The 23,614-nt window shown below is 35.3% G+C and overlaps 1 protein-coding gene across 6 annotated transcripts in view; it reads right to left on the bottom strand.

Moving 5' to 3' along the window:
• The window catches only part of LOC113229287, an 83,476-nt gene that overhangs the window by 55,065 nt on the left and 4,797 nt on the right, over positions 1 to 23,614 (bottom strand). For 5 of the 6 annotated variants that reach the window (XM_026462834.1, XM_026462836.1, XM_026462838.1 and 2 more), the window contains exons 1-2: positions 20,380 to 20,440; positions 19,603 to 19,869 (exon numbers count right to left, since the gene is read on the bottom strand). The exons of the other annotated variant lie outside the window; for it this stretch is intronic. In XM_026462834.1, the coding sequence (XP_026318619.1) occupies positions 19,603 to 19,639 (37 nt within the window). In that variant the 5' untranslated portion in view covers positions 19,640 to 19,869; positions 20,380 to 20,440. Of the gene's footprint in view, positions 1 to 19,602; positions 19,870 to 20,379; positions 20,441 to 23,614 lie in introns of those variants that run through there. 6 annotated transcript variants of the gene reach the window in all.

The raw sequence follows: 23,614 nt of genomic DNA on the forward strand, positions 1-23,614 counted from the left end.
TCGAATGACATAAAAAAAATAATGTATAAATTGCCTTTTATCTTCCTGACTGTGCCATTTTTTCAAAATCTGTGAATGCCAATCAATATATCTAGAACCATTTTCCTGTAACTACAACGATTAAGGTAGACGGCCTTGCTGCCCCGTCTCAAATTTACACCCTGTATATTATAGCTTTTTTGCGACAAAACAGTTTATAAAGCTATTTACGACTTGCAGTGTAGTGAAATTTTAATTAAACATTGAACAATATTTTTTTTTACCAAATGAGTTATTTGAAATAACATTCAGATATTTAATTACATAATATCATATTCCGTTCACACTTACTTAACATTTGGCTACTGAATCTTGCAAAATGACCGTCAGTAATATAATATAAATAACTTGCGCGAAAACTGAACTTAATACCCTATTAAACCTGCTCTAAAGCACATAACAGAGCAATAAAATTGGATTAATGATTAATGTACTTGATATACCTGCATCAGTGATGTAAAACGCATCGATTACGTTAGAAAGTAGTGTAAATTACTTTTTATGATCATAAGCGTAGTGTGCGTGTTTCATTCACTTGATACGGCCATATACAACACATATAACGATCCTATGGATCGCGCGACAAAGTAACTTTATAAAGTTCGTGTTTTGTTTGTCAATTGACAGAGAACGATTTCGGAATTTTATAAATGTAATTTCTCTCTAAACAAAAGGTATCATAGTATCCATATAGTCCTTAATTCTGCCAACGACAGACAATCCAAAACGGACGGCAATTATTTTACTCTAGTCGTTATATAATGTAAGATTGTAAACAATAAATAAAGCTAGCTTTTAATTGATCTTCATTAATTTGTACGGTAAAACAACACTTAGAAGATGGCAAAAAGAAACAACATAACACAAACTGACGACTTTTGAAACACCTTTTATTTCTTTTTAACCGACTTCAAAAAAAGGAGGAGGTTCTCAATTCGACTGTTTTTTTTTGGATATATGTTACGCGATAATTCCGGTATTTGTGAACCGATTTTCATGATTCTTTCTTTTTGGAAGGAAGGTATCTTCTTAGTGGTTCCATTTAAATTTTGAAGAAAATCATCCACCTCTAAGGGTGGCTGTTCACGCATGAAGATTAATTTTTATAAATAGCGCCTAAATTTTATTATAAGCAGCAATTATTTCAATGGTCGATTTTGCTATTCTCCAATTCAAGGCGTTTTTCTCTCTCGATATACTTTGAGAAGTGAGAACTGATTTTTATCATATTTTAGGGGCCAACTAGGGGATACAAACTATATAGTTTACATCAGTGAGCACAAAGTAATATCATTGGTTTACATTGACACCTTCTCGAAGCATGATAATAATTCTAGTTAAACGAAGTTTTCACATGTCTCAAGTCACCTGTTTCTCCTTATGCTACGGCTGACTCGATGACTCTCTCTAACTTATCAGTTTCTAAGAAGAGCTGTATATGGAATTATTAAGATTATATAAATATTTTTTATTTATACACGAGTTATCTAAACTAATATTATAAATGCGAAATTAACTCTCGTTACATTTTCAGACCTAAACCGCTGACCGCTGAAACCGCTTTTGGTATAGAGATAGATGAGAGCTAGGAAGGAGGACATAGGTTTCTTTTTGCCACAAAAATAAAACTTAAAGGGGGTGAAATAGGGAATGAAATTGTATATGGAGATTTCGGAACCAATCATTTCACATGTCAGGAATTTGAAAATATTCATATTTATGCCTTTTGTGAGAAATAAGCAATGTTTCAATGTTCTTGACCAAGCGTTTTAGTAGTATTTAATGCATGTGAAATTTTACGCGGATGAAGTCAGGGCCACAGCTAGTCTTATATACAAAGAACAAGCACGTCTATGCCTAAAATTAAGTAGGTAGTAGGTTGCAGTAACGAAATATGGACATTTAAGGTAAGTAAATAAACAAGGTACGCGGCAAATTCTGCGATGCAAGACCAATTACTTTCAACACTTTCTATAAGTTGAATATACATTTCTAAAGTAAACCAAAGGGAATCCTGTTATGTATCGAGTCTTGATTACTCAAAACACAGACAACGCATTTCTCAACAACAAATAATATGCATTATTGCGATAAGAACTTGTATATATTCTAATCTGAACGCTCAACTTATTTGAACTATCTTAAGTAAAAATATATTATGTGTGATTCATAAAAAATATATATATGTTTGAGTATGTAGTTGTAAAATAGTTACAAAATAAAGGTATTTTAAAGTTAAAAACAGACCGGCATTCAAAGTTGCATTGGACAAAATAATAACTGCGACCGATCTCCAATTACAGTTCAATCAATGGCCTTCCTCGGCAATTGTGGAAAATGACCTTTGGAACGAGTTGAACCAAACATTAGTTATTGTTGTGAGCAAAAATGAGCCTTGAAATGGACTATCGCAGGACGCATTTTCGCAAATAAATCAAATCGAAAATCTTTCAAGGAAGTGTTCTTATTTCGATAATTAACCACAATATCACCTGATGTTAAACGACGATGTCCCCCAACAGTGTTATGCGTTTGTCTAGTAAATGCTTATACAATCTGGCCTTGAATAGCCCTAATTTATAGTTCAAGGGAGACACCAGCCAGATGCCAGCAAAGTATTTCCATCCCTATAGTATTTTATATATGTACATAAAATTTTTTGGGGTCGTGTGTATTAAGCGACAATGTCAACCAACAGTGTTACGCGTTTGTCTAGTACCTAAATGTTTATTCACTCTAGCTTTGAATACTCCTAATTTGTAGCTCGGGAGACGTAGATGTCAGCGGTGTATTTCATCGATATCCTATTTTATATTTATTGTAAAAATTTTTGGACTGTTGTATTAAATGAGGAAATAATATTTCGATGAACTCGGTGGCACAACGGCTTGCACTGTGGGCGATGAGGTGAGGAGGTCGCGGGTTGGACTCCCGATAAGACCAATTTGGGAAATGAATTTTTGTATTGATTTAAATTGATTCCGGTCTGGGTGTTTTGGAAGCGAATTCTGTTGCTTTACACACACATTATTACAGATATGTTATTACCACACTAACTTACACCCCGTAAGGGGCGCCACCCAAAGTCACCGACATAGCTCAAAGGATTAGCCAGTTGAACTGGCAGTGGGCAGGGCACATAGATCGTAGAACTGACGGCCGTTGGGGCAGAAAGGTGCTCGAATGGAGACCACGAACCAGAAGGCGTTACGTGGGGCGGCCCCCTTCTAGATGGACGGATGACCTGGTAAGGGCGGCGGGTAACCGATGGGTGCACGCCGTGTCCGATCGACTAATCTGGAAATCTTTGGGGGAGGCCTATGTTGAGCAGTGAACGTCTTCCAGCTGATATAATGATGATGACTAATATTCTAAATTTGCTTAATACAAAGTCAGAGAGATATTCCTATAATTTTTATCTTAATAATTGTCAATACGTTTTGAAATGCACGAATTCAAAGCAGTTTGTAGAAAATAATTTATTATCTCTATTCATAGTCAGCCTTGGCACTAGCGACGATCATATTTACTACATGGACACGGGGCACTAAGCCAAATCGTCATTTCGAGGTTTAAAATTACACTCAACGTGATTTATTTTTGTCACCAATTTCAAAAGCTTGCTTTTCGTATGAGATAAAACTTTACTTTTTCGCTAAAAAAAATCACAGGTCCCGTGGTAACGGTTGAGGTTCATTTTCTTTGTGTATTAATCGCGAAAACCTAAGACCTAGAAATTATGTTTTTTTCTATGACTTTTGTACTATATAGTATATTCGGTATTAGATATGGACAGTTTTAGTACCATTTGCCAAGTGTTTTAAGTTTTACATGTCGAATAAGGCATTTTATTACTATTATAAAATACAATTTTATACACTCATTCCAATGTAAAATATCATAGTAAATAGAGAAATTTATATAAGATAAAGTAAGTAAAATGACCAATGTTTAGCTCTTGAATTTCAAATGTTTTGAAACAATACATATAAGTAAAATTTTACGTGTACAGTCGAAAACCCTGAACGCGAGTCATCGGAGAAGCGGGAAAAACTGTTTCGCTAGATCAACTGGATTAGGTATTTAAAGAAACTATCAAAAAAATTTTAGAATAAAATATCAATGTACATAATTTTTAAATGGAGATATTTCTCTTTAAGTACCACACAGAACCAGCTAAATTTTGCTTCTCAACTGAAGTTTTATGGTTATTAAATCACATTTATCCCAAAATTTGCTAATTCCCCAGTGGTTTAACGACACGCCACTCCGCCCGCTGCCCCGTCTGTCGCCATCGGGCGTTTGTCAACGTTGGGTCTGTATCAAATTTTCTCCGCCGGTTCTCATTTTATTCATATAAATATTGAACATGCGAGGGGCGGCACACCTCACTTCCTAAAATCAAAACTCGCATTCAAATACCTCGCGTTAACGATAATTATTAAAATTACGGTACTTACGTATACCGTACGCTGTTATTGTTGCCAAAATATAGGGTCAAAAATCAATTTCAAGTCGATGCCCGAGTTCAAAATTAAAATGTTTAAGGCTTGGGCAGCTATCCAAATTGATTTTAACCCTTGTCGCTTCCAAGTTACAGTTCAAAACTGTAGTTTTCTTTAATTCATTGGCAAGGTATCTTACTAGATATTTTCAGAATCTTTGTAGGTATATTTCATCAAGTTACACAGAACTCAAATCAGACTAATTGTTGTTGATAAAGTCACAGAAACGGGGACACAGCCTAGTACGAGATAAATAGTTTGCACATACATATAGTTAGTATGTTATTAATTAAATTTAAATAAAAAGAAAGTACTCAAAATGGTGTACTCCAAAAGTCACTATCTGTAGGGCTAGCACGATAAGGTGCAACTAGGGCTAGAGCTACTTATAGCGCGAGATACTGCAATTCTCGCATAGACATCTCGCGCCTTATCCTTATGTCGCTCTCGCGCAAGTCGCGCTTTATCGTGCTAGCCCTACTGTAAACCAATTACTCGTTGTGACCGATTCAATGAACTATTTTAATGTCATTGGATATCCGTAGTATATCAAATTTCAAATCGATGGGACAAGTGGCAGTAAAATAATAACGCACAAACTCATACCCCCCACTTGGGAAACCCTGTATCGCGAGTGCCATGAACACATATAACACATAGTCCACCACAAATTACATGGGTACTCACGAGAGAAATAAGTGTTGGCTGTACAAAATATTTTCCCCGAATCGAACCCGGGACCGGTGCGTGGCAATCCAGCAAGGCAACCGGCAAAGACGTTAGATAAAGGAGGCAGTTATAAATAATAAATAATCATTTTAAGACTGAGATACCTGTACTAACTGAGAGAAGAGCTGATTGATTTATAAACATCTATTTAAACACAGCTAAGATCCATCCCGACGACCTCCTTGGTCGAGTGACTTGAACACCGGTTTTCATGGTGTGACCATCTCTGAGGTCCCGGGTGCGATCCCCGGCAGGGGATCTAGAATGAATGTAGAAACCAACTTTTCTGTATTGACTCGGATCTGGGTGTTTGTGGTACCGTCCTTGTTTCCGATTTCCATAACACAAGTGCTGTAGTTACTTACTTCGGGGTCCGAACCATGAGGTGTGTGATGTTGTCCAATATTTATTTATTATTATTTATTTATCCCGATTAAATTAGCCTCCAAATAAAATAACAGCTTGGAGATCAGTTCACCCTAAAAAGAAAAACTACATTCAGGTCCATCCGTTTGGGAACTATGTCGCCAAAACAGACACACAAACAAAAGCAACAAACTTGTAAAATCCGTCTTTTTGTATCGGGGGTTAATAAATTTAAGAAAACTGTTTTTTTTTGTTGTTTTGATTAAATCTGGTGGTGCTAGGATGCCACAGACTGACAAACAATACAAACAGATACACCGTTACGTTACATAGGCTTTAAACTTATATTGTTATACCCATTAAGGCAAGAAAAGACGTTGAAGTTGCAAATGGCAAATAGAAGCAGGCATAATTTATTTTAAATTCTTTTAAAATAAATATCCATAAAGACAGTTCAGTGTTAAATTCAATTAAATGAGTAAAATTCTAGAAATAAATCAAAAACCTATCCAGCTCAGGTACATGCTTCAGGGTCAGTGGACTTTACTCCATGCACCTTGTCGCCGATTTAAACAGTAAACGAAAACGTCAATTTTCGTAATATTAACTTTGGACATGATGATATCAAATTTTAGTTATTCTCATTCTTCTGTTTTTTTAACTCTTTACTTTTGTTTTTCATTGTCGTTAAGATTCGCGTATTTGATTTGTTTAAAAAGTGAAACACCGTATTGAAACAGTGTCAAGTGTCATATAACAAACACGTAAAAGGCATTGCAATATTGAAATGTAAGAAGGACGACCAACGGAAGTGTTGCAAAACTATGTAAAACAAGAGGACATGACTTGCGTAAGCGCAAACATCCGTTACACACAGCTCTTCACCGACTATGACTTTCTCCTCATCTCAACAGAACACAGAAAACTTCAGACATAAAAATCATTTCCAGTTATGCTAAAATTAACATTACTAAGACTTTCAAGCGTGTATTCATGAACATCGCCTTCACACATTTCATTAGTGACAAGCTTCTCAATTCTTTGTAATTGCTAATACAGGTTTCAAGTTAATAGACAGCAACTTCAAGAGATATGTCTCTTGTCTTAAACGCAATATAATTGTGTACTTCGCAGGAGATAGGGCGTGAAAGACGCATAGATTTAGGAAAGACGAAAGACTAGACGAGTGAAAAATTAAGAAAAATTACAACATATGTTTTATTTCATTCCTTTTTTACTTTTGTAACTTTTTCTTTTTTATGTTTACATAAATAAGCCCTTTCTGGTCCTTAAACAAACCTTAATAACTAAGGGCTTTATGAGCTTTCTTTTCAAAAATATGCTATTGTGAATATTGAAACTCACTAGATTTAATATGACATCGACACATGACGGCTTTCTCTATAGAGAACTTCACATAGTACCTGTAAATCACATATAGGCGTAAACTAGATACACTTTATGTAAATGTTAAAGCTTTCTTGTGATACAACGTCCTCTGTAGGACGGTCGCTTTAAAACCAAACTGTTTTAAACATACGGAGGTTTCCATCATAAAGGAACAGACGATCGATGATTTAAGAGCTGCTGAAGTACCTACCGGTGATAATTAATTGAAATTGCTTGAAATGCTGTTTATGTTTTATACCTACAATTATTTGAGTTAGGAACTAAGTTTTAATGGAACAAGTATAGATTCAAAAGAAATAAACGTATGCATCAATAAAACTCGAGACCTACCTTAGTACGACTGCTAGTTAGATATCTTTACGTCAGTTAGAACCTATGCACACGGCGTGTTTTTTGCGCGCGGACACGAGCGCGTTTACCGCGTTCCGTAGAGGCATGCAAAAGTTTACTGGCTGCGACTGAATCTCGTTTGAATTGCGTTAACGGTAAAAAATACGCCGTGTGCATAGGCTCTTACGTTTTCACTATTCTTGTGACATTACTGTTCCTCATTAAGTATCGCCAGTGACCCCTTTAAGTCTTATCTGTTCTTTGTCAGCTAATAAATGAGGTGATATAAACACGCGAGGTCACTAATGTCTATTACAAGATATAGTTACCGAAACCACCGACGTCGAAACAATGTCGGTAATAATTTGAGATTTTTTATAAACAAACGGTTGCAAAAGTTCCTTGCATGTTGATTTGATACGCGTAAAGAATATTTATACAGTTGAATTGTAAGGGAAATCCCGCGGGGAACTGGGAGTGACCTAAATAACAAATAGATAGAAATGTCTGACTAAATTTCATGTCTACTGAATTATGACAGTGGTTGTCTTCGTATTTGTAAACGTGTGTAAGAGTAAAGAGAAAACTTGCGAATAAATGTAATTAAAAAAAGTTTAGTGTAGTCAGTTTTTTATGTCGTTTTATTATTAACATAAATAATAAATTCTCGCCTCTGGGTGTCGTTGTAAATTTATTCCCGTAGAATGTGCATTAATTCCGATAAAAAAGTAAACAGATAAAATTTGAAAAATGGACAAACACGTATTACTTTATTCATTCAATTAGAATGAGATCATTGTATCTTGTACAAAATGATGTGATTCAGCTCTCCATTTATAGAAACTTTTATTATTGTCGCAAATAATATCTAAGTCATCGACATATTTTATGACATGTACCATATGGTTTAATATGGAACGTATTGTAGTCATTGAGGTGTGGGACGACAGTATGGGAACATTGAACAACATGTGTTCTGATATAAAGATACTTTTTGGAAATGTATCAGTGAGACTAGAATCTATTAGCATTTATTAGGCAATCCAAATAAGTTGCAAAATTGAAAATTTATCCAGTGAATCGGTGTACACAATTTGATAAATTAATTTTTCGTCTCCTTTAGCATAGAATTTATGTATTTAATTCTTTCTATTTATAACAAAAAACCTATAAAAGTTGTCCTTGTGAAAATTGAAGTACCAATATCATTGAAAATTATGCCAAAGGTAACATAATAGATAAATATATAAAGAATGTCTGCTTTTCAGATAACTCATCACCATTCGTGTGTACTAAAAATAAGTATGGCTCACGTTTGTACTAGCGCCCTCAGCGTACTTTGGCAAAACACCCACTTGGCAATAGCAAGTTTTTGAGGCAGCCAACACATACAACGAATTTTAAACGTAAAAAGCTGTAATGTAAAAGGTCTTCTTAGCCTAGCGTAGTTCCTCAATAGAAGCCCGTGCTATCACAATCAAAAAAGGATCTATAAAACATGTCGCACTGCTATTACGATAGTGTTTGTAACTCAAAATATGTGAAATTCGATATTATGCTATTGTTGAACGTAAAATTTGATTCTCTACACGTCAATACAACCGTCATTACAATATTGTGAGAAACAATTCAAAGATATTTACTTAACTCAAAATGAGAGAAACTTTTTCTGAGCTAGTTCTGTACAAAACAGTCCTTGCTCAAAATGATGAATTTTTTTTTCCCTTTTATTTTTAAATATATTTGGTAAGTAGGATATTGTGTAGATGTCTGTTATGAAGTTTAATCTATATTTTTAAAGTTTAATATAAATTTTAATAATCTTTCACGGGAAGTGAGTAATTCGTTTCTGATCGATTCTGAAAAAATACACTTTTTGAGTTAAAACACTACTGTATCAACAGTGCGATGTGATGAATCTACTACCCATTCTCCAGCATTTACATATAGACCGTCCTTAGACCATGAAAATAAATTCTAAACGTATGTAGGCACAGACACAAGAGTCATTAGAAAATTAAACGAAAGTCAAAGTCATTGAATGTGGGCGGAGAGACCGATCCGCCTAGTTTCCAAGGAGCTAACCTAGAACACCTAGCAATGAACTTAAGTTACGTTTTAAATTACATTACAACTATTTATCGGTGGCGAGTTAGACGGTATTCAATACTTGGACCACCCAGAAAATGCAGACAGCACCAGTCATATTACCTTTATAGACTTAAGAACGATAATGTAACGGAGGCTCCGTTACGTTATGAACTAGGAGAAAAGTGCGGTACAATGCCACTGATACAATACCTTCGTTATCGAGGTAATTACTACGAGGAAATTCTAGCCACCTGAAGCTTGTTAACATGATGCCGATGCTGGTACAAGGAAAGTGTTTCGCATGTGTTTACAAAAAACAAATTAACAAGAATGAGACAAATTGACACAAGCAGTTTAGTGTTTTGCAGGAAATCTCACCTAACGCGGAAGTTATTAATCATTGACAAATTTTGAATGAATGAGACGTCGCCGTAATGTGAGTTCGGCGGATCAGGGGGTCTACTCTCGATCTCCGTCCGACACCCGTCCGAAACAATTACTGCCAAATAAGCAATACTTGACCAAATGAAAAGACGCGTGATGCGAATGAAGCTTCATTCTTGATACTTGTCTTTTAATTTTGTCGAATATTACTTATTACAGTAGTACCCCCTGGATGCACGAAATATTGCTCGTTATCAGTACTAAATGAAATCGTCTCAGAAAATGTGCACAAAAGCAGCTGATACAAAGTTGATATTTTTATCAGAACAGTAAGAAATGTGGGCATATATAGTACTGATCACCTCATTTTAAACCAAGCAAATATAGTAGCGAAATTAATAATTGTAGGTACGATGCACTTCAGACAGCAGTACTTGAGTAATCATGCTTTCATGCTTTCTACATAAAAAAAAGACCATGCTGTGTAGCCGCAGATTCAAACGAATTCGTCATTCTTGAAATTTTTCGAATAGAGAGACAATAAAAAGTGTTAAAAATGGGTTCACATGAACATCGTACATAATAACATCTGTCAAACGCTTAACACCCAATCTGTTTTCCATCGCTACCGAATGCCGGAATCGAATCTCCGGTAGTATTTTTAGCACTCGGCGCTCTCACAAACTATAAATATTTTGCTTTAAGCACTTATAATGTTTATAACAATAATTTCTCAGCCCATAATCAGCCCAACCCAAAAAGCGACATGGCGTAATTTAAAAAAAAAATTAAGCGTAGCACCTTTGAGCATGTTCACAAGGGTAAGTGACGAATTTCTATTTTTTTTTATACGTGACAGGCAAACTCGCACTCCACCTGATGTTAAATGGAAAGTATAATCCAAACGTGAAGGAACCTAGTGCAGTGTTGATACAATTACTGCCCTAGTTGGAAGGACCCCATATCGTAAGAAGGAATATGTGGGAGTTCCATTTGTCGACTGTGCGACAGAGAAAGGTGTCACCAAACCTTTTAGTTTGGTAAAGTCCACTTTCTTATTGACAATAACTTATAGTCTAAATGCCCATTTATCCACGTATCCAATGCCCACATGAACTTTACGAACACTGATTATCCAATTGCAAGAGAAATATTATAATAAAAAAGCAGAAACGGTATGTGCTCGTGCAAGGGTAATTACCTGTCATCTTTTAATACTATTTTATTTGCTCCCATTGTCAAGATGATTCATCAAGAAAATCATCAGGAAGATGGTGTAAAATCAATAAAATCAACTGCAGAATATCTAAAATGCAAAGCAGAAGAACTGAATTAGGCTCATGTCCTCATGTGATTATTTTAAACAATAAAAAGGCTCGGTGTCCTTTTAACAATAAAATTTAGCTCGTTCTGAGTGCATAAAACAAACCACGAACTATTTTGGTTTAGGCTCCACTATTTTTGAAAAGCAGCGCATTGTTGTCTTTAGACCTGTGAGACCATATTATGTAATACGTCTCATTTTTTACGCTTTGGTACACTTACAATATTTAACAAGCTCTACTAAGGTAATTTGTGTACAGTTCTTATCTTATCAGCAGTTATTAACCACTGGAATGTTTAATTTCACATTCCACCTTCTGTTTAGATATTTCATAAATGCTATGCATATATATATATATATATATATATATATATATATATATCACATGTGTGTGTGTGTGTGGTGTATGTGTATATATATATATATATATATATATATATATATATATATACATCTATATACATCTATAACATTTTATTTTAAAAACGATTTCCTTTTATAATAAATAAATAGTTAATTTAACCACGAGTCGTAAGGGAAAACTACATAAAGACAATTTGCAGTCTTATGAGGACCTTGTTCCAAATGAAATCACATTAATGACGGCTTACGAACATAAAGTAGGCCGTAAGCATGTTTGCACGTCATATTAATTTACCTCGAGGCTTTTTTCCTCGGCAAACAGTCTATTATTAATATTCCGGTATCCAAATGTTACCTAAGGTCCAAGTAACGTGAATTTCTAATACAGATTTTCTTATAATATTGCAATATCTAACGACACTCAGCTCAAACACTCTATTCTGAAACATCTTCTATGAAAATTCAAATAACTTCAAAGTGTTCAGTTGTTACTAAGAGCTAACTACTCATAAACCATATTAACCATCAGTCGTAATATAGCTGATAGGTTATTGCCATTTGCGTCTACCGTCGCGCTGACTGCAAAGCGGTCTAGTCCCGGACAGAAAACTGCAAGGAAAAGTTGGCCGCTTGCCAGGCGCCTCTACATCCAGCGAATGCGCGATTTATTGTTTGCAGAAAGGCAACTCTCATTCCTTATTCATGTGGATACAACACTTTGAAAGTGAGACCGACGCATCGGCGATCCAGTAACAGATGCCACAAACGCCTTTTGAAAGGTCGAACGAGATTCTAAGTACGTTTTAGGGCATAGATCGAGGTCTTGGGCCTTTATATTAGGAGCACGTGTCAGTAAAGGTTCAGGGATATTGTTATTCAGAACGCTAAGCCATATATATATATATATATATATATATATATATTACAACAACGATTAATAACAAAATTATGTTCCCCGATATGGCACACATGCTCTTATACCTTTGTATTCTAAAAAAATTCTATAAAAATAATGATTTTAGTTATAATTCATGTAAAAAAGTCTTCCCTAAAATGATAAGTAATCACAAATTTACTGTCACGTCATTCCTCAAATATTTTAATGAGCTTAGGGGAGGAAACGAAATTAATTTTAGTGGCGTACGCACGCGAGACGGGTCCCTCCGCCCACGTACAACAAGCTCATGACGTGTCCAATATTTGACTATCTCACCTGCACCAAGAAGTTCCAATGTTCCCGCCGTAAATGCGTTTAAATTAACTAAGAAATATAGTACGAAGTCTCAATTGTGCAATAAACTATATAAACATATGGCGTACGTCTTCATCGTCTACATGACATGAAAATGTGACTCTAAATAAATTTATGAACAAATACATATTTAATTTAAACATCTTTGGAATAATCGTCATTCTAGTTTAGTTATGAGTTTCGTGACAAATAATTTATTTCCTAGTGAAATGGAAATATAACATTGATGAGTATTTTATCATAGTACTAAACTTGTCTTTCCATAAAATAAATACATATATATAACAGAATTTGGAAATAGTCCACCGCGATGTCTGGCACACGAATATTTTTCCCTGCAATCGATTCGAAAACTGAACACATACGAACTTGTAGCTAAAGTTATATAGAAAGAATGCCTACGTTAGCAGGGGAGAGGGGTTGGAAAAGTTCACCCTCTTTCGCATATTCCAGGAAAAGTGTTCAAAACAAGAAGGTCTAATCTAATAAGAAGGTCATTTTGCTTGGAAAAGTAAGATGCTATGTGTTCGCGTAAAAGGCAATTAAAACCCTATTGCCTAAATTACCCCAACAGAAACCTTGAACTAACATATAGGCAGTTTAGAATATCAAAGGTCAAGAAAATTTCACGTACAATTTGGAACCTTTCTTTATGTAGAGAACGTTAAATCGTAAAAAACTTACAGCAATTTATCACTCCAGACACTATGAGCGTTGGGAAATGTTAAATGTACCTACATTTTGCAAGTTTTTTTATCATCTAATGTATAAAATAGCATTTCTTAAAATGAGAAGCGACTTAATGTACAAATAACGACCTTCGTACGAACTTCACAAATTTCATGTAAACGTATAAAAATTAAGCATTCTATTATAAAATCCAATTTTGGGACAAGCAACACATCAATCAATCATCAATCACTTATTAGAATGTGATAGATGATAAAGAATATATAGCCTGCTTCGTACCTACGTAACTCCTACAGCCTAAAGTTACAACGTTATTAAGGGGATTGTTAGGTAATCCCCACAGGTCTTAAATCTTTTACACGCGGTTCGGGGAAAACACACGAATGATTCATCACACGGTCTCTTAAGTTACGCAGAGGGCGCTAGTGACGTCGGAGAAAAACTACTTTTATAAAAAATTCACGTAGTTACCTTCTATGGGGTGAAAAACACTCTAATATCAGTGTACCAAAAAATGTTGCTACACTGATACTGAAAATTTATTTCTTTAAGCAGTGAGTTATAGTAGGTATTTAAGTAAGAATACTTTACGAAGAATATGCTTATAATGTTACGGTATAATGTGAATCTCGCTTTCTCTGCTTCATCCTACTTGAAATAAGTGCTAGTTATGGAATATGAATGGATGAAAATGAAAAATTTCAAAATTTATGAAGGGTTCATGAATGTTGCAAACTAAACAGAATAGAAGCGCTTACATTGTTAAAAACTCCGCTTGTGACGTAGAATGAGTGGATAAAACCGATGTTGAATGAGTTACGTAGTCTATGTCTAAAAGTCAGTAGTTCATTGCTTGGTCATGTATATTGATAGTTTCCTGTACTACTCACATATTTGCATTATTTTTTAAAAAAGAACGCACAAAGTTTGTCATTTATAGAGCGTGCAACTCTTTGCCAGCCAAAGTACGCAAGGAGATCCATTTCTGTACGCTGCTCTAAACTTTTTAATTTATCTACTAATAATGAGCTATGTAAACAGATAAAAAAAAAGATAATATAGTTAGTCTTTTATTATTTACTTGAATTGTTTGTGAAAAACAATATTATGTATCTCGGCATGAATACTCATATTCGTCCGGCAATCCCTTACTTTCCGGCCTCTGCAGTAATGTACTATACATATTTTACGTATAAAATATCAACCATCAACAACTTTAAGTATATTAGTATAACGGTGATTAAATAGGTTATCTTATCATTGTTGTGTAGCACTTTCCCGTCAGGTTCCCATCGGGCAACGATCTCAATAAACTATGCTACAAAATCCAAGATGCTATTAGAAATCGTATAAAAAGAACAAGTCTGGGTACTCGACAAAGCATTTAAATTTGTTAAAACAAATTACTACTCTAGTGTATACAATTTTATATTGAATGTGTATTTATAAATCGCCATGTTAGCGACAATGCAAAAATAGTTAGCTACAAAGTTTTTTAATTTAGTTCATAATATCGCGTGTATTAAATAAATTTGCGTAATATAAATAATTCAAATACTGAATAAGTGAAGCAAACACTACAATTGCGGTTTGAAATATTACCTTATCGATAATTAGCACCTGGCCGAAGCACCTTGTTGTTAACTGCGTCAATTGGCGCGAGACTAGCTTTTGGAACCGGACACATTGTCATTTCTCTGCTATTCGACCCTGACTTTTGAGAACAGCATAAATGTACACCTTTTAGTATTTTATAAATTACATTAAAAAAATATGTACTCGTAGTGGAACTTCCAAAAAATGACAACTCGTTGCGGTTTCTTAAATGTATTTAGTTGAAGATTTGCGTGTAATAAAAGAAATTAGTAATAATTTGTATCTTTTCTGAAGATTCAATTAACTACAGAAGCTTATAAATGTTAATTGAAAAGTAGATGAAGGACAACGTTCTGAATATATAAGTATAGTTTTATCACTGCAAAGTAATCAATCAACTTTGTTTCTTATTTTTCAAGCATTTTCGAACTCTTTTTTTTAAATACTTGAATGGCTACATTTAACGGAAAGTGGATGGACTGAATACAGATACACAGTTTTACTTTCTAGAGTCATTCAAGTGAAACTGGAATTTTTAGATTGGACATGAGATGGATAACTTTTGCTTTTTTTAAGATATACAAAAGCTTTATTTACGTGTAAATAAAGTAGTCTTTTGCCTTGTGGTAAATGACACGCCTGTCCATAGCGGTTTTAGTGCAACTTAGAGCTTTAAATTGCAAAGATCTGAAAGGCACTGCCACCGCGTCTGTCTATAATAAGAATAATATGAATATCCAATACAACGACAATTATATTGATTTGATCTAAATAAAGCTGTACTATAGCTGCATCTACATTGTATGTATGAGTCATTTAGTATTATTGTTTAAGACTGAGTAACAGAAGCTGTTCAATAATTCGTCCCAATTTTAAACCAAATGAATTAAAGTCCGTGACACGAAAACCAAGATGCTCAACAATAGAACACAATATTATGTAACTATGTGCTATAAGTTATTATAAGGTCCAAACGAAAATCGCTGTTATACAATGGCAGACGTTATGTGTAAAGTACGGTCTTAGGAAGTACTTTCGAATTTTGTCCCGTCCTCATACGAGACATAAAGATAAACATATTTCATCTTCAAGATGCAGTAAATGCAGGTTGTAACCATCGAAGCCACGTAATTAAGATAAAGCAATAAAAAGTTTTTTTAACTTATACCACATCAACCCGAAACCGTTTCTCGTTCGCGTAGTAACAAAAACTTTTTTGATCGAAAAAAGAAATATATTTCTGCATTTTTTCAAACAATCTCCAATTATTACTTTTGAAGTAGTTTATTTCATAAAATTTAAAGTTAATACGTTTCACTTTATCTTTCCTTTGCAGGTTTGGCAAACAATGAATGTGTTAAGGTTCCAAGAACACCTGTTTTTAAGAAACGTAATATATAACTAAAGGCAATGTACTAACAGGAAAATGTTGCATGTTGAACGTTGAAAAGTGCTTTTCCGGGATGGGGAGGCTTAGCCAGTATTTGTCGCAAACGAGGGTGCAATGGATAAAAAACTCGCCCGTCCGGCGTACTTTGAAGTCGAACAAGGGTAGCTGCAGGTAAGAGTTACTGTCGGATAGTAATAGTAAATAATAGTTTTCGTTAGTTTTTTGAGCAGTGTTCCGCCAGGACACAATAATTTTTTTTTAATATTTTTTTATCGCGCCCGTCACCCTGAGCCATAAATTAACAAGTCCCATGTGCCTGTAATTCCATCAGCACCCCGACCTTCAAAACCGGAACACAGTAATGCTCATATTACTGCTTGGCGGCAGAAATAGGTAAAGTGGCAGTACTTCCCTGGACGAACTCTTTCATAAGGATTCTACTGCTACTAATTTCCATTGTAGATACTACAATATTTCTTAATAATTGTTACAAATATAAAAATAATTCCCAATATTTTTATAAAGTATTCTGTTTTATAGCGCACTTAACGACTGTAACTAATTATTTATCAAGACAGCTTCATAAACTCAGTAATTCAAACAGGTACTCGCTTGCGAAACTGACAAAACGAATATTTACGTCATGTTTGCTTGTTAAATTTACAAATTTATAAACGAAAATGTATGTAATGTGTGTATGTACAAACAAACCCATTCCCCCTTAATTAGTTTAGTCCATGGCGGGCGTTAGAATTTACAAGACATTATATACATACCTTAAATTTCTTGCCCCCTTTATTTCACGATTACGAAAGTACATGGTTCGTTTGGGCAGGCTCTGTTCCATTGTGTTTTTATGTTCGCCTGCCGTTGTGTTGATAAGGGCATCGTTGATTGAAATACTTGATTTTATTTCTTAGTTTTAAGTAAAAAAGAATAATTTTGACTAGTTAGGGCTCGGCCGCGCTCGCCGCCTCCCCCATTGCTGTGCTGCCCGGGGCCGTGGCCCCCTGCACCCCCCACGCTATGCCACTGCTATAAGGTCCAGTTACAAACAAAATTGTATCTACCCACAAAGGGGCTCAGTTAGTTGCTACCATAAATATATCTATCTTCTGTAACACTGTAGATCATTTTCCAAACCCGGGAATACTTAGCAATAATTGTACTTTAACAACAATTAAAAAAATAAAGCTTTCTTCAACAAAGAGAACTGAGTACCTCGTTACTGGAACAGTGGGTAGTGCAACCCATTTGAATAATCTATAAAAAAACCTTCATCATAATTTTGTAATGTGTTAGACTCCAACTTCCGATGGTGTCATTGTTGATCGTGAACGTAAATTGTTCATGAATTTATTACTGAACAAACGTGTTTGTTCGCTTTTCCTTACGTTTCGCTTATCCGTTGTTCACGTACGAATATTTATAACTACGTGATCGTATTTTTATGATATGTTTTCCCTGTTGGTATCCAAATGGGCACTTAATTAATTTTCCTCCAATCATGAAAGGAATAGAAGTTTGATGGTTCTGGTTTATGTCGTGTAAATATTCATTATAACGAAACGTATTTAGTGACAGTAAAACTCCTTGAGAAAGAATTCGTCAAAGGAAGTACTGTCACCTTACCTATTTCTGGCGCCATGCAGTAATGTGATCATTACTGCGGTCCGATTTTGAAGGGTAAGGGTGCTGGTGAACTTACAGGCACTTGAAACTTGTCAACTCATGTCTCAAGGTGACTCAGATCTTTGCGATTTAAAGATCTGAGTGGCACTGCAATTGTTATGGACACGCGTATCACCAGACGCGCGATTTGTTCGTCTCGTCACTTGATATCATAAAAAAACGATGTATGTAGATCGTGTATACATCTCTACATCTTCTTTAGGCAGCTGGCCGTGACCGCAAGTCAATTCAACAGATTCAAATTCAAATAACGTATGTCTTACTTTCTTTTTCTTACGCAGTTAGAGAACTATACTTGAGATTAACAAGAGCCATCTTATTGAGCGTTTAAGGCCATCGTTACGACACACTTTAGGTATTGTAACAGCACTGTAATAATAATCAAGAATAAACGTCTTTCCAGTACCCAACTTGATGGCTGTTATTAATTTCGTCGCAACAGTCTCCTGTCAGAACTGGGCGAATATTCAATACGTTTAGGTTTTTATAAAAAAAAATTCAAAAATTAATTATGTCGGTACTTATTCCCATTGTTACAGGAAGTAGAACTTTATTGTAATTTACGACACTGTGATGATGATGATGATGGAACCGCGCCCAGTTAGAATTGCACCAATAAGAGCACACGACGAGGAGTCATCGCAATTTAAAACATTAGAACGCCTCAGATCGGATGATCGCATCGGTCTGTAGAAATTATTGAAATACCACAGTAGGCATTTCAGTACATCAATAAGTTTAATATTAACATGTGTTATTTATAAATATAAAACCATTGTTATTGTATAGTCGGTGATAGCGTTCTTGATTACGCAATCGTTATTCTAATACGCCACCATAGTAATGTTCGTACTAAAGATCAGAATGTTTTCATCTTGTTTCTTTCTTTTCATTGGACGGATATTATTCGCATCTTATGTTACATCTGTGTTACTGTGATAATATCTTAAACGGAAACTGTCTTTGTAGCAAGAAATTTTTCTTAAAAATGCTACAAACCCAATAAGACAATTCGAAGCGAAAATTAGCAATTTTGTTATGTTTTACGTAAGTTAGCTCATAAGCGTTAGATCGAAATATTCATTATATTTATCTCGTTTTGGGAATTGTTTTATGCAACACGCGTAATACATATAATAATGTATTAAACATAGAAAAATGTACACACGTCAGCACATCAAGCTACACATTGACGTATCTTGTTCCGTTGCACTGGAGGCGATTTTCGAACAAAAATGTGTAGTCTGATGTACCGTTGTCCGCACATGTTAATTAGCAACGAAATAGAAATAAATAATCTGCTGTAACTTATATTTTCATTGTTACTATACTAGCAAATTATTACAATAACATCAGGAAATTATTTGTATGATCAAAATCTTGCAAGGAAGGCTTATTATTAAGTAAGCATACATTAAAGTGCTTAATTATGGATAATTACCATTCGGGCGAAAATCTGGGAAGGCCTTGATCCGCATTTTCTACTCCCAATGTATCCTTTAACAGCGTTCGATTTCAGGGTGCACTATCGAGAAATTGGCACCTTCATCACTACACTTCGACACATTGAGGGAACAACACCTCACATTTTGCGTCTTTAATCGATTTTTATCAAAAACCGTCCAGAAAGGATACAAGTTACTTAGAAAATGTATTAACAACCACTTTTCACATTGTTTTTGCACGTGACAAAACACAAGTAAAGACACTGCAACGTGAACAAGAGCAACAATAGTTTAGAAAAAGATTGTAGGGCTAACTGCGTATCGCTTGATTTGACAGCTGCGAGCGCGCTATCCCATACTCCCGATCCAAATATTTGAGGACGCGCGTGAATGAGTCCGAGCGAGCGGGACGCGTGATCCCAACCGCAGTGAACATAGTCACAGAAGGCGCCGGGAACGAACGGGAATCGAGATACAAATAGAATGGGGATTAATTGGATTATACTAGGACCGGTCCTCCAAAAAAACTTGATACTACCACGATAATCGCAACAAAGCAAAAAACTGCAAGGTAAATGCAGAATTAGAAAATGTAATGGTTTAGCGCACTCGTAATGCAATTGCTGGAATGTTAGTAATCTCGCTGAACAAATTACAACAAAGAAATTAAAAGTAATGAAATCGTTATGTTTCTGCCAAATCAAGGTTTATGCAATGCTTTGGATTGGAAATTCAATTATTTTAGTTGGATAGGAGATATAAATTAAACTGACGTTGTTAATCGGATCACGACTACAGCACCGCCGTATAAACCGAACGCGCAGGCGCAGCGCACGTAACTGACGTGCGCAGGCGCGCCAACTTCACTTCTGTTGACGTCACTTCACAACACGGGTCGCGCAAAGATCCAGATGCTTGAGGGTGCATACTAATTTAATTTCTAATAAAACTTATTGTTTAAATTGACTATGGTTGGAAAGTGTCACAAAGTGGTTTACTTAACTATTAGGGTCGTATTCTAGAACTCTAATCAATGCTCAAATCAGGATTTGAGTATGGTTTAAAGCACTCGAAATCATACTCAAGTCCCTGCCATTAGGGTCGTATTTCCAGTGCTTGTGTTTCAATTACAATCCTGACTTGAGCGTTGAGTAGAGTTCTAGAATATGACCCTTCCATGAAAAGACTTGAGGTAAGTTCAGAATGTAGGTGTATAATAGTCTGGTCGTTCGAGTATAAGTACTTTTTATTATTTTGTAAATCTATTACACAAAAGCCAAAATAACCAACAGATTATTTTTTTATATTGAAACTTGTGTTCAGTGTGCGTGTTAATTGTTAGAGAATTCAAGTTAGATTACCGTAATCATTTTCCCAAGTTGCGATTAAGCCATATTAAGTCCAGCAATACGTGACTTTACATTACACAGAATTATATTAGAATTTAATTTATGTTACAATTATTGTTATACATTCATATACGTATTATACTTTTAAAATAATCCAAGCTAATTGAAGTAGTATGTGTGCTTAGATGGAAATTTTGTATTGCCGGGTTGTTCACTCGTAAACATTGTTCCCAGTGACTATCGAAGAAGCGTCATCGTCATCAACCCATTTATATCGTACTACTGGACATCGCCTCTCAGGCGAGGATGTAGGCTATAGTCCTCCACACTGGCCCAATGCGGGTTGTGAACCTTCTTTGATGTGCAGGTTTTTCGAGCCGAGTGTTTTTTTTGCCTTTACCGGAAAGCTCATGGTAAATTTCAAATTAAATTTCGCACCGTAAATTCCGAGAAACGACCTAGCTTGAGAGGCTATAGGTCAAATCGTTAGGCTATCAGGTCTTATGTATCTAGAAAACGTAATATAGAAATATACACTACTGGTGTTAGATCTCAAGACACAAATGAAAACTTCATGGTCCTGATTTTATTCAAATCGGAATTGATCGGATCGGGTAGCTCATCCGCAATATTATTTCTTTATTATATTATACATATATTATTTCTTATTTTTAGTTTCCGTTCGGGAGAGGCAATCAAAATCAAGCTGCACATGATAGGCATGCTTCCCTACCCACGCATTGAGATTTTCATCGTTAAGATAACCGCATCTGCAAGTAATCAAGCTAGCTACCTACATAAGTATATCAAAAGCGGTGCTACAATCACTCCCTTAGGACCAATATCTCATTTTAACAAGTTATAAGCTCTTCAACTCATGAAACCTAGCCATGAAGCCAAGACAAATTAATGAAAGATGGTTTCATCTTTCGTCGATGTATATCAGAAATTCGCTAAAATGTAACGGTGTTTGGCAATTTAGCGAATACTGCCAAATCAGTTGTGTTGGGTGAACGGCCTCGCGAAATGTATGTGGAGCGTGGAACCCAAACAATCCTCCCATGATCTTTATGGCAAACATGTGGTGTATAATTTTATTAGCAAATATAGTTAAACTAATTCTATCATTTAGACTAATTCAATCACCGCACCCGATTTTAACAATGATAAAAAAACGGCAACAACACCGTCTCTTTAGATTCTCTTTGCCTTCTTCATAATAGGTAATACTAATACATATTAAAATATTCTATACGATATAATTATCACGAAGAGTTTGCGATGGATTTGCACTATTTAATTCTGTCTTCCTCTTTCCATCCCGGGGAACTAGATGTACCCAGGCGTGGGTTCCACCATATATATGGTTCCACCTGTACGTTGTGGATATTCCAAGGATTTGCACGGACCTTTACGCTTCCACTTTTACATAGCGAATGGATTTGAAGTGGAATTCTTTGCCTTCAGACTTATTCCCTGAACGTTGTAACTTTGGCCTTTTCAAGGCGAGAGTGAATAGACTTTATTTAAGTGTGCATGCTCCATCGTTGACCTCATCGTCACTTTCCATCAGGTGAAATGGAGGTCAAATGCGCATATAAAACATAACAGTTGCTAATGAGTATATACCTAAATATAGTAAGTACCAAAATATACTTATTGCCTATGAATTGTTCTGAAATACTGGGACGTCCTGTTCCTTTTCGGTGTCCCTATTAGGTACCAATGCATTAACTACTCTACGTCTGAACATTCTACCATCTGTATATTGATGATAATTTTACCGCAACGCCATCTAACGTCACCCACGCGAAACATTAACTCCGTTTTACATTATGAACGTCCTCGATTGGTTTGAATTGAACGCCACGAATTTATCGGTACTAAAGACTTATGCAGTTCGGTAATAGGTGGCGCTAAATCATACAGTAACGATCTACATAGGTAAATTTCGTATGCAACATTATTGCTTCGGCTAGCCTTACATCCTACCCTTATAACCTTACATCGTTGGACTTACAACACATGTAGAGCATAGATACGATATTGTCCAAAAAACTCTCACGAAACATTACTTGAAGTCCATATTTCTGCTGTCTGAAACGTAGAATAAACTCTTTTGTGTTAAAAAGATGATAATTATTAGTGGAAAATTTAGGCTGCTCAAGACTCATTGTTAAAACTAATTGATTACTCACCTACAGACTCTACATTATTGTTGTTAGTGTTTGTTTTATCTATATCTTTGTACTTGCTGAATATTTAAATTACAATAAGGCCGTAAATGTGTTGTTTATTTTAATTTCGACCTTGATTATACATGCACAATGTCAAATCTGAGTTTTATCACATTTGTTTTTGTTGGTTTAGTCACAAAGCGATAAAATGTTTTTACCTCTTAGTCTCCTCCGTTTGCGACATCTTTTCCTCCGTCTTTTCTTTCTAGAAGGCGCTTCAAGCGATGGTTCCTCGCCCCAATACGCATTTTTAATGATTTCAACTACTTTTGTAAAAACACAGAGCATTAACGCTATCATTTTGCACAGTTTGGGAGGCAAGTTACATTCCACAATTCAATTCAAAACAATTCTTACCTACGCCGAACTATGAACTATCACAAACTTGTTTTTTTTTTATTTTAATCTTCAATTATAAGAAG

This window comes from Hyposmocoma kahamanoa, unplaced genomic scaffold (assembly GCF_003589595.1).
Source record: "Hyposmocoma kahamanoa isolate Upper Pololo Valley unplaced genomic scaffold, ASM358959v1 296, whole genome shotgun sequence".
Taxonomy (NCBI): domain Eukaryota; kingdom Metazoa; phylum Arthropoda; class Insecta; order Lepidoptera; family Cosmopterigidae; genus Hyposmocoma; species Hyposmocoma kahamanoa.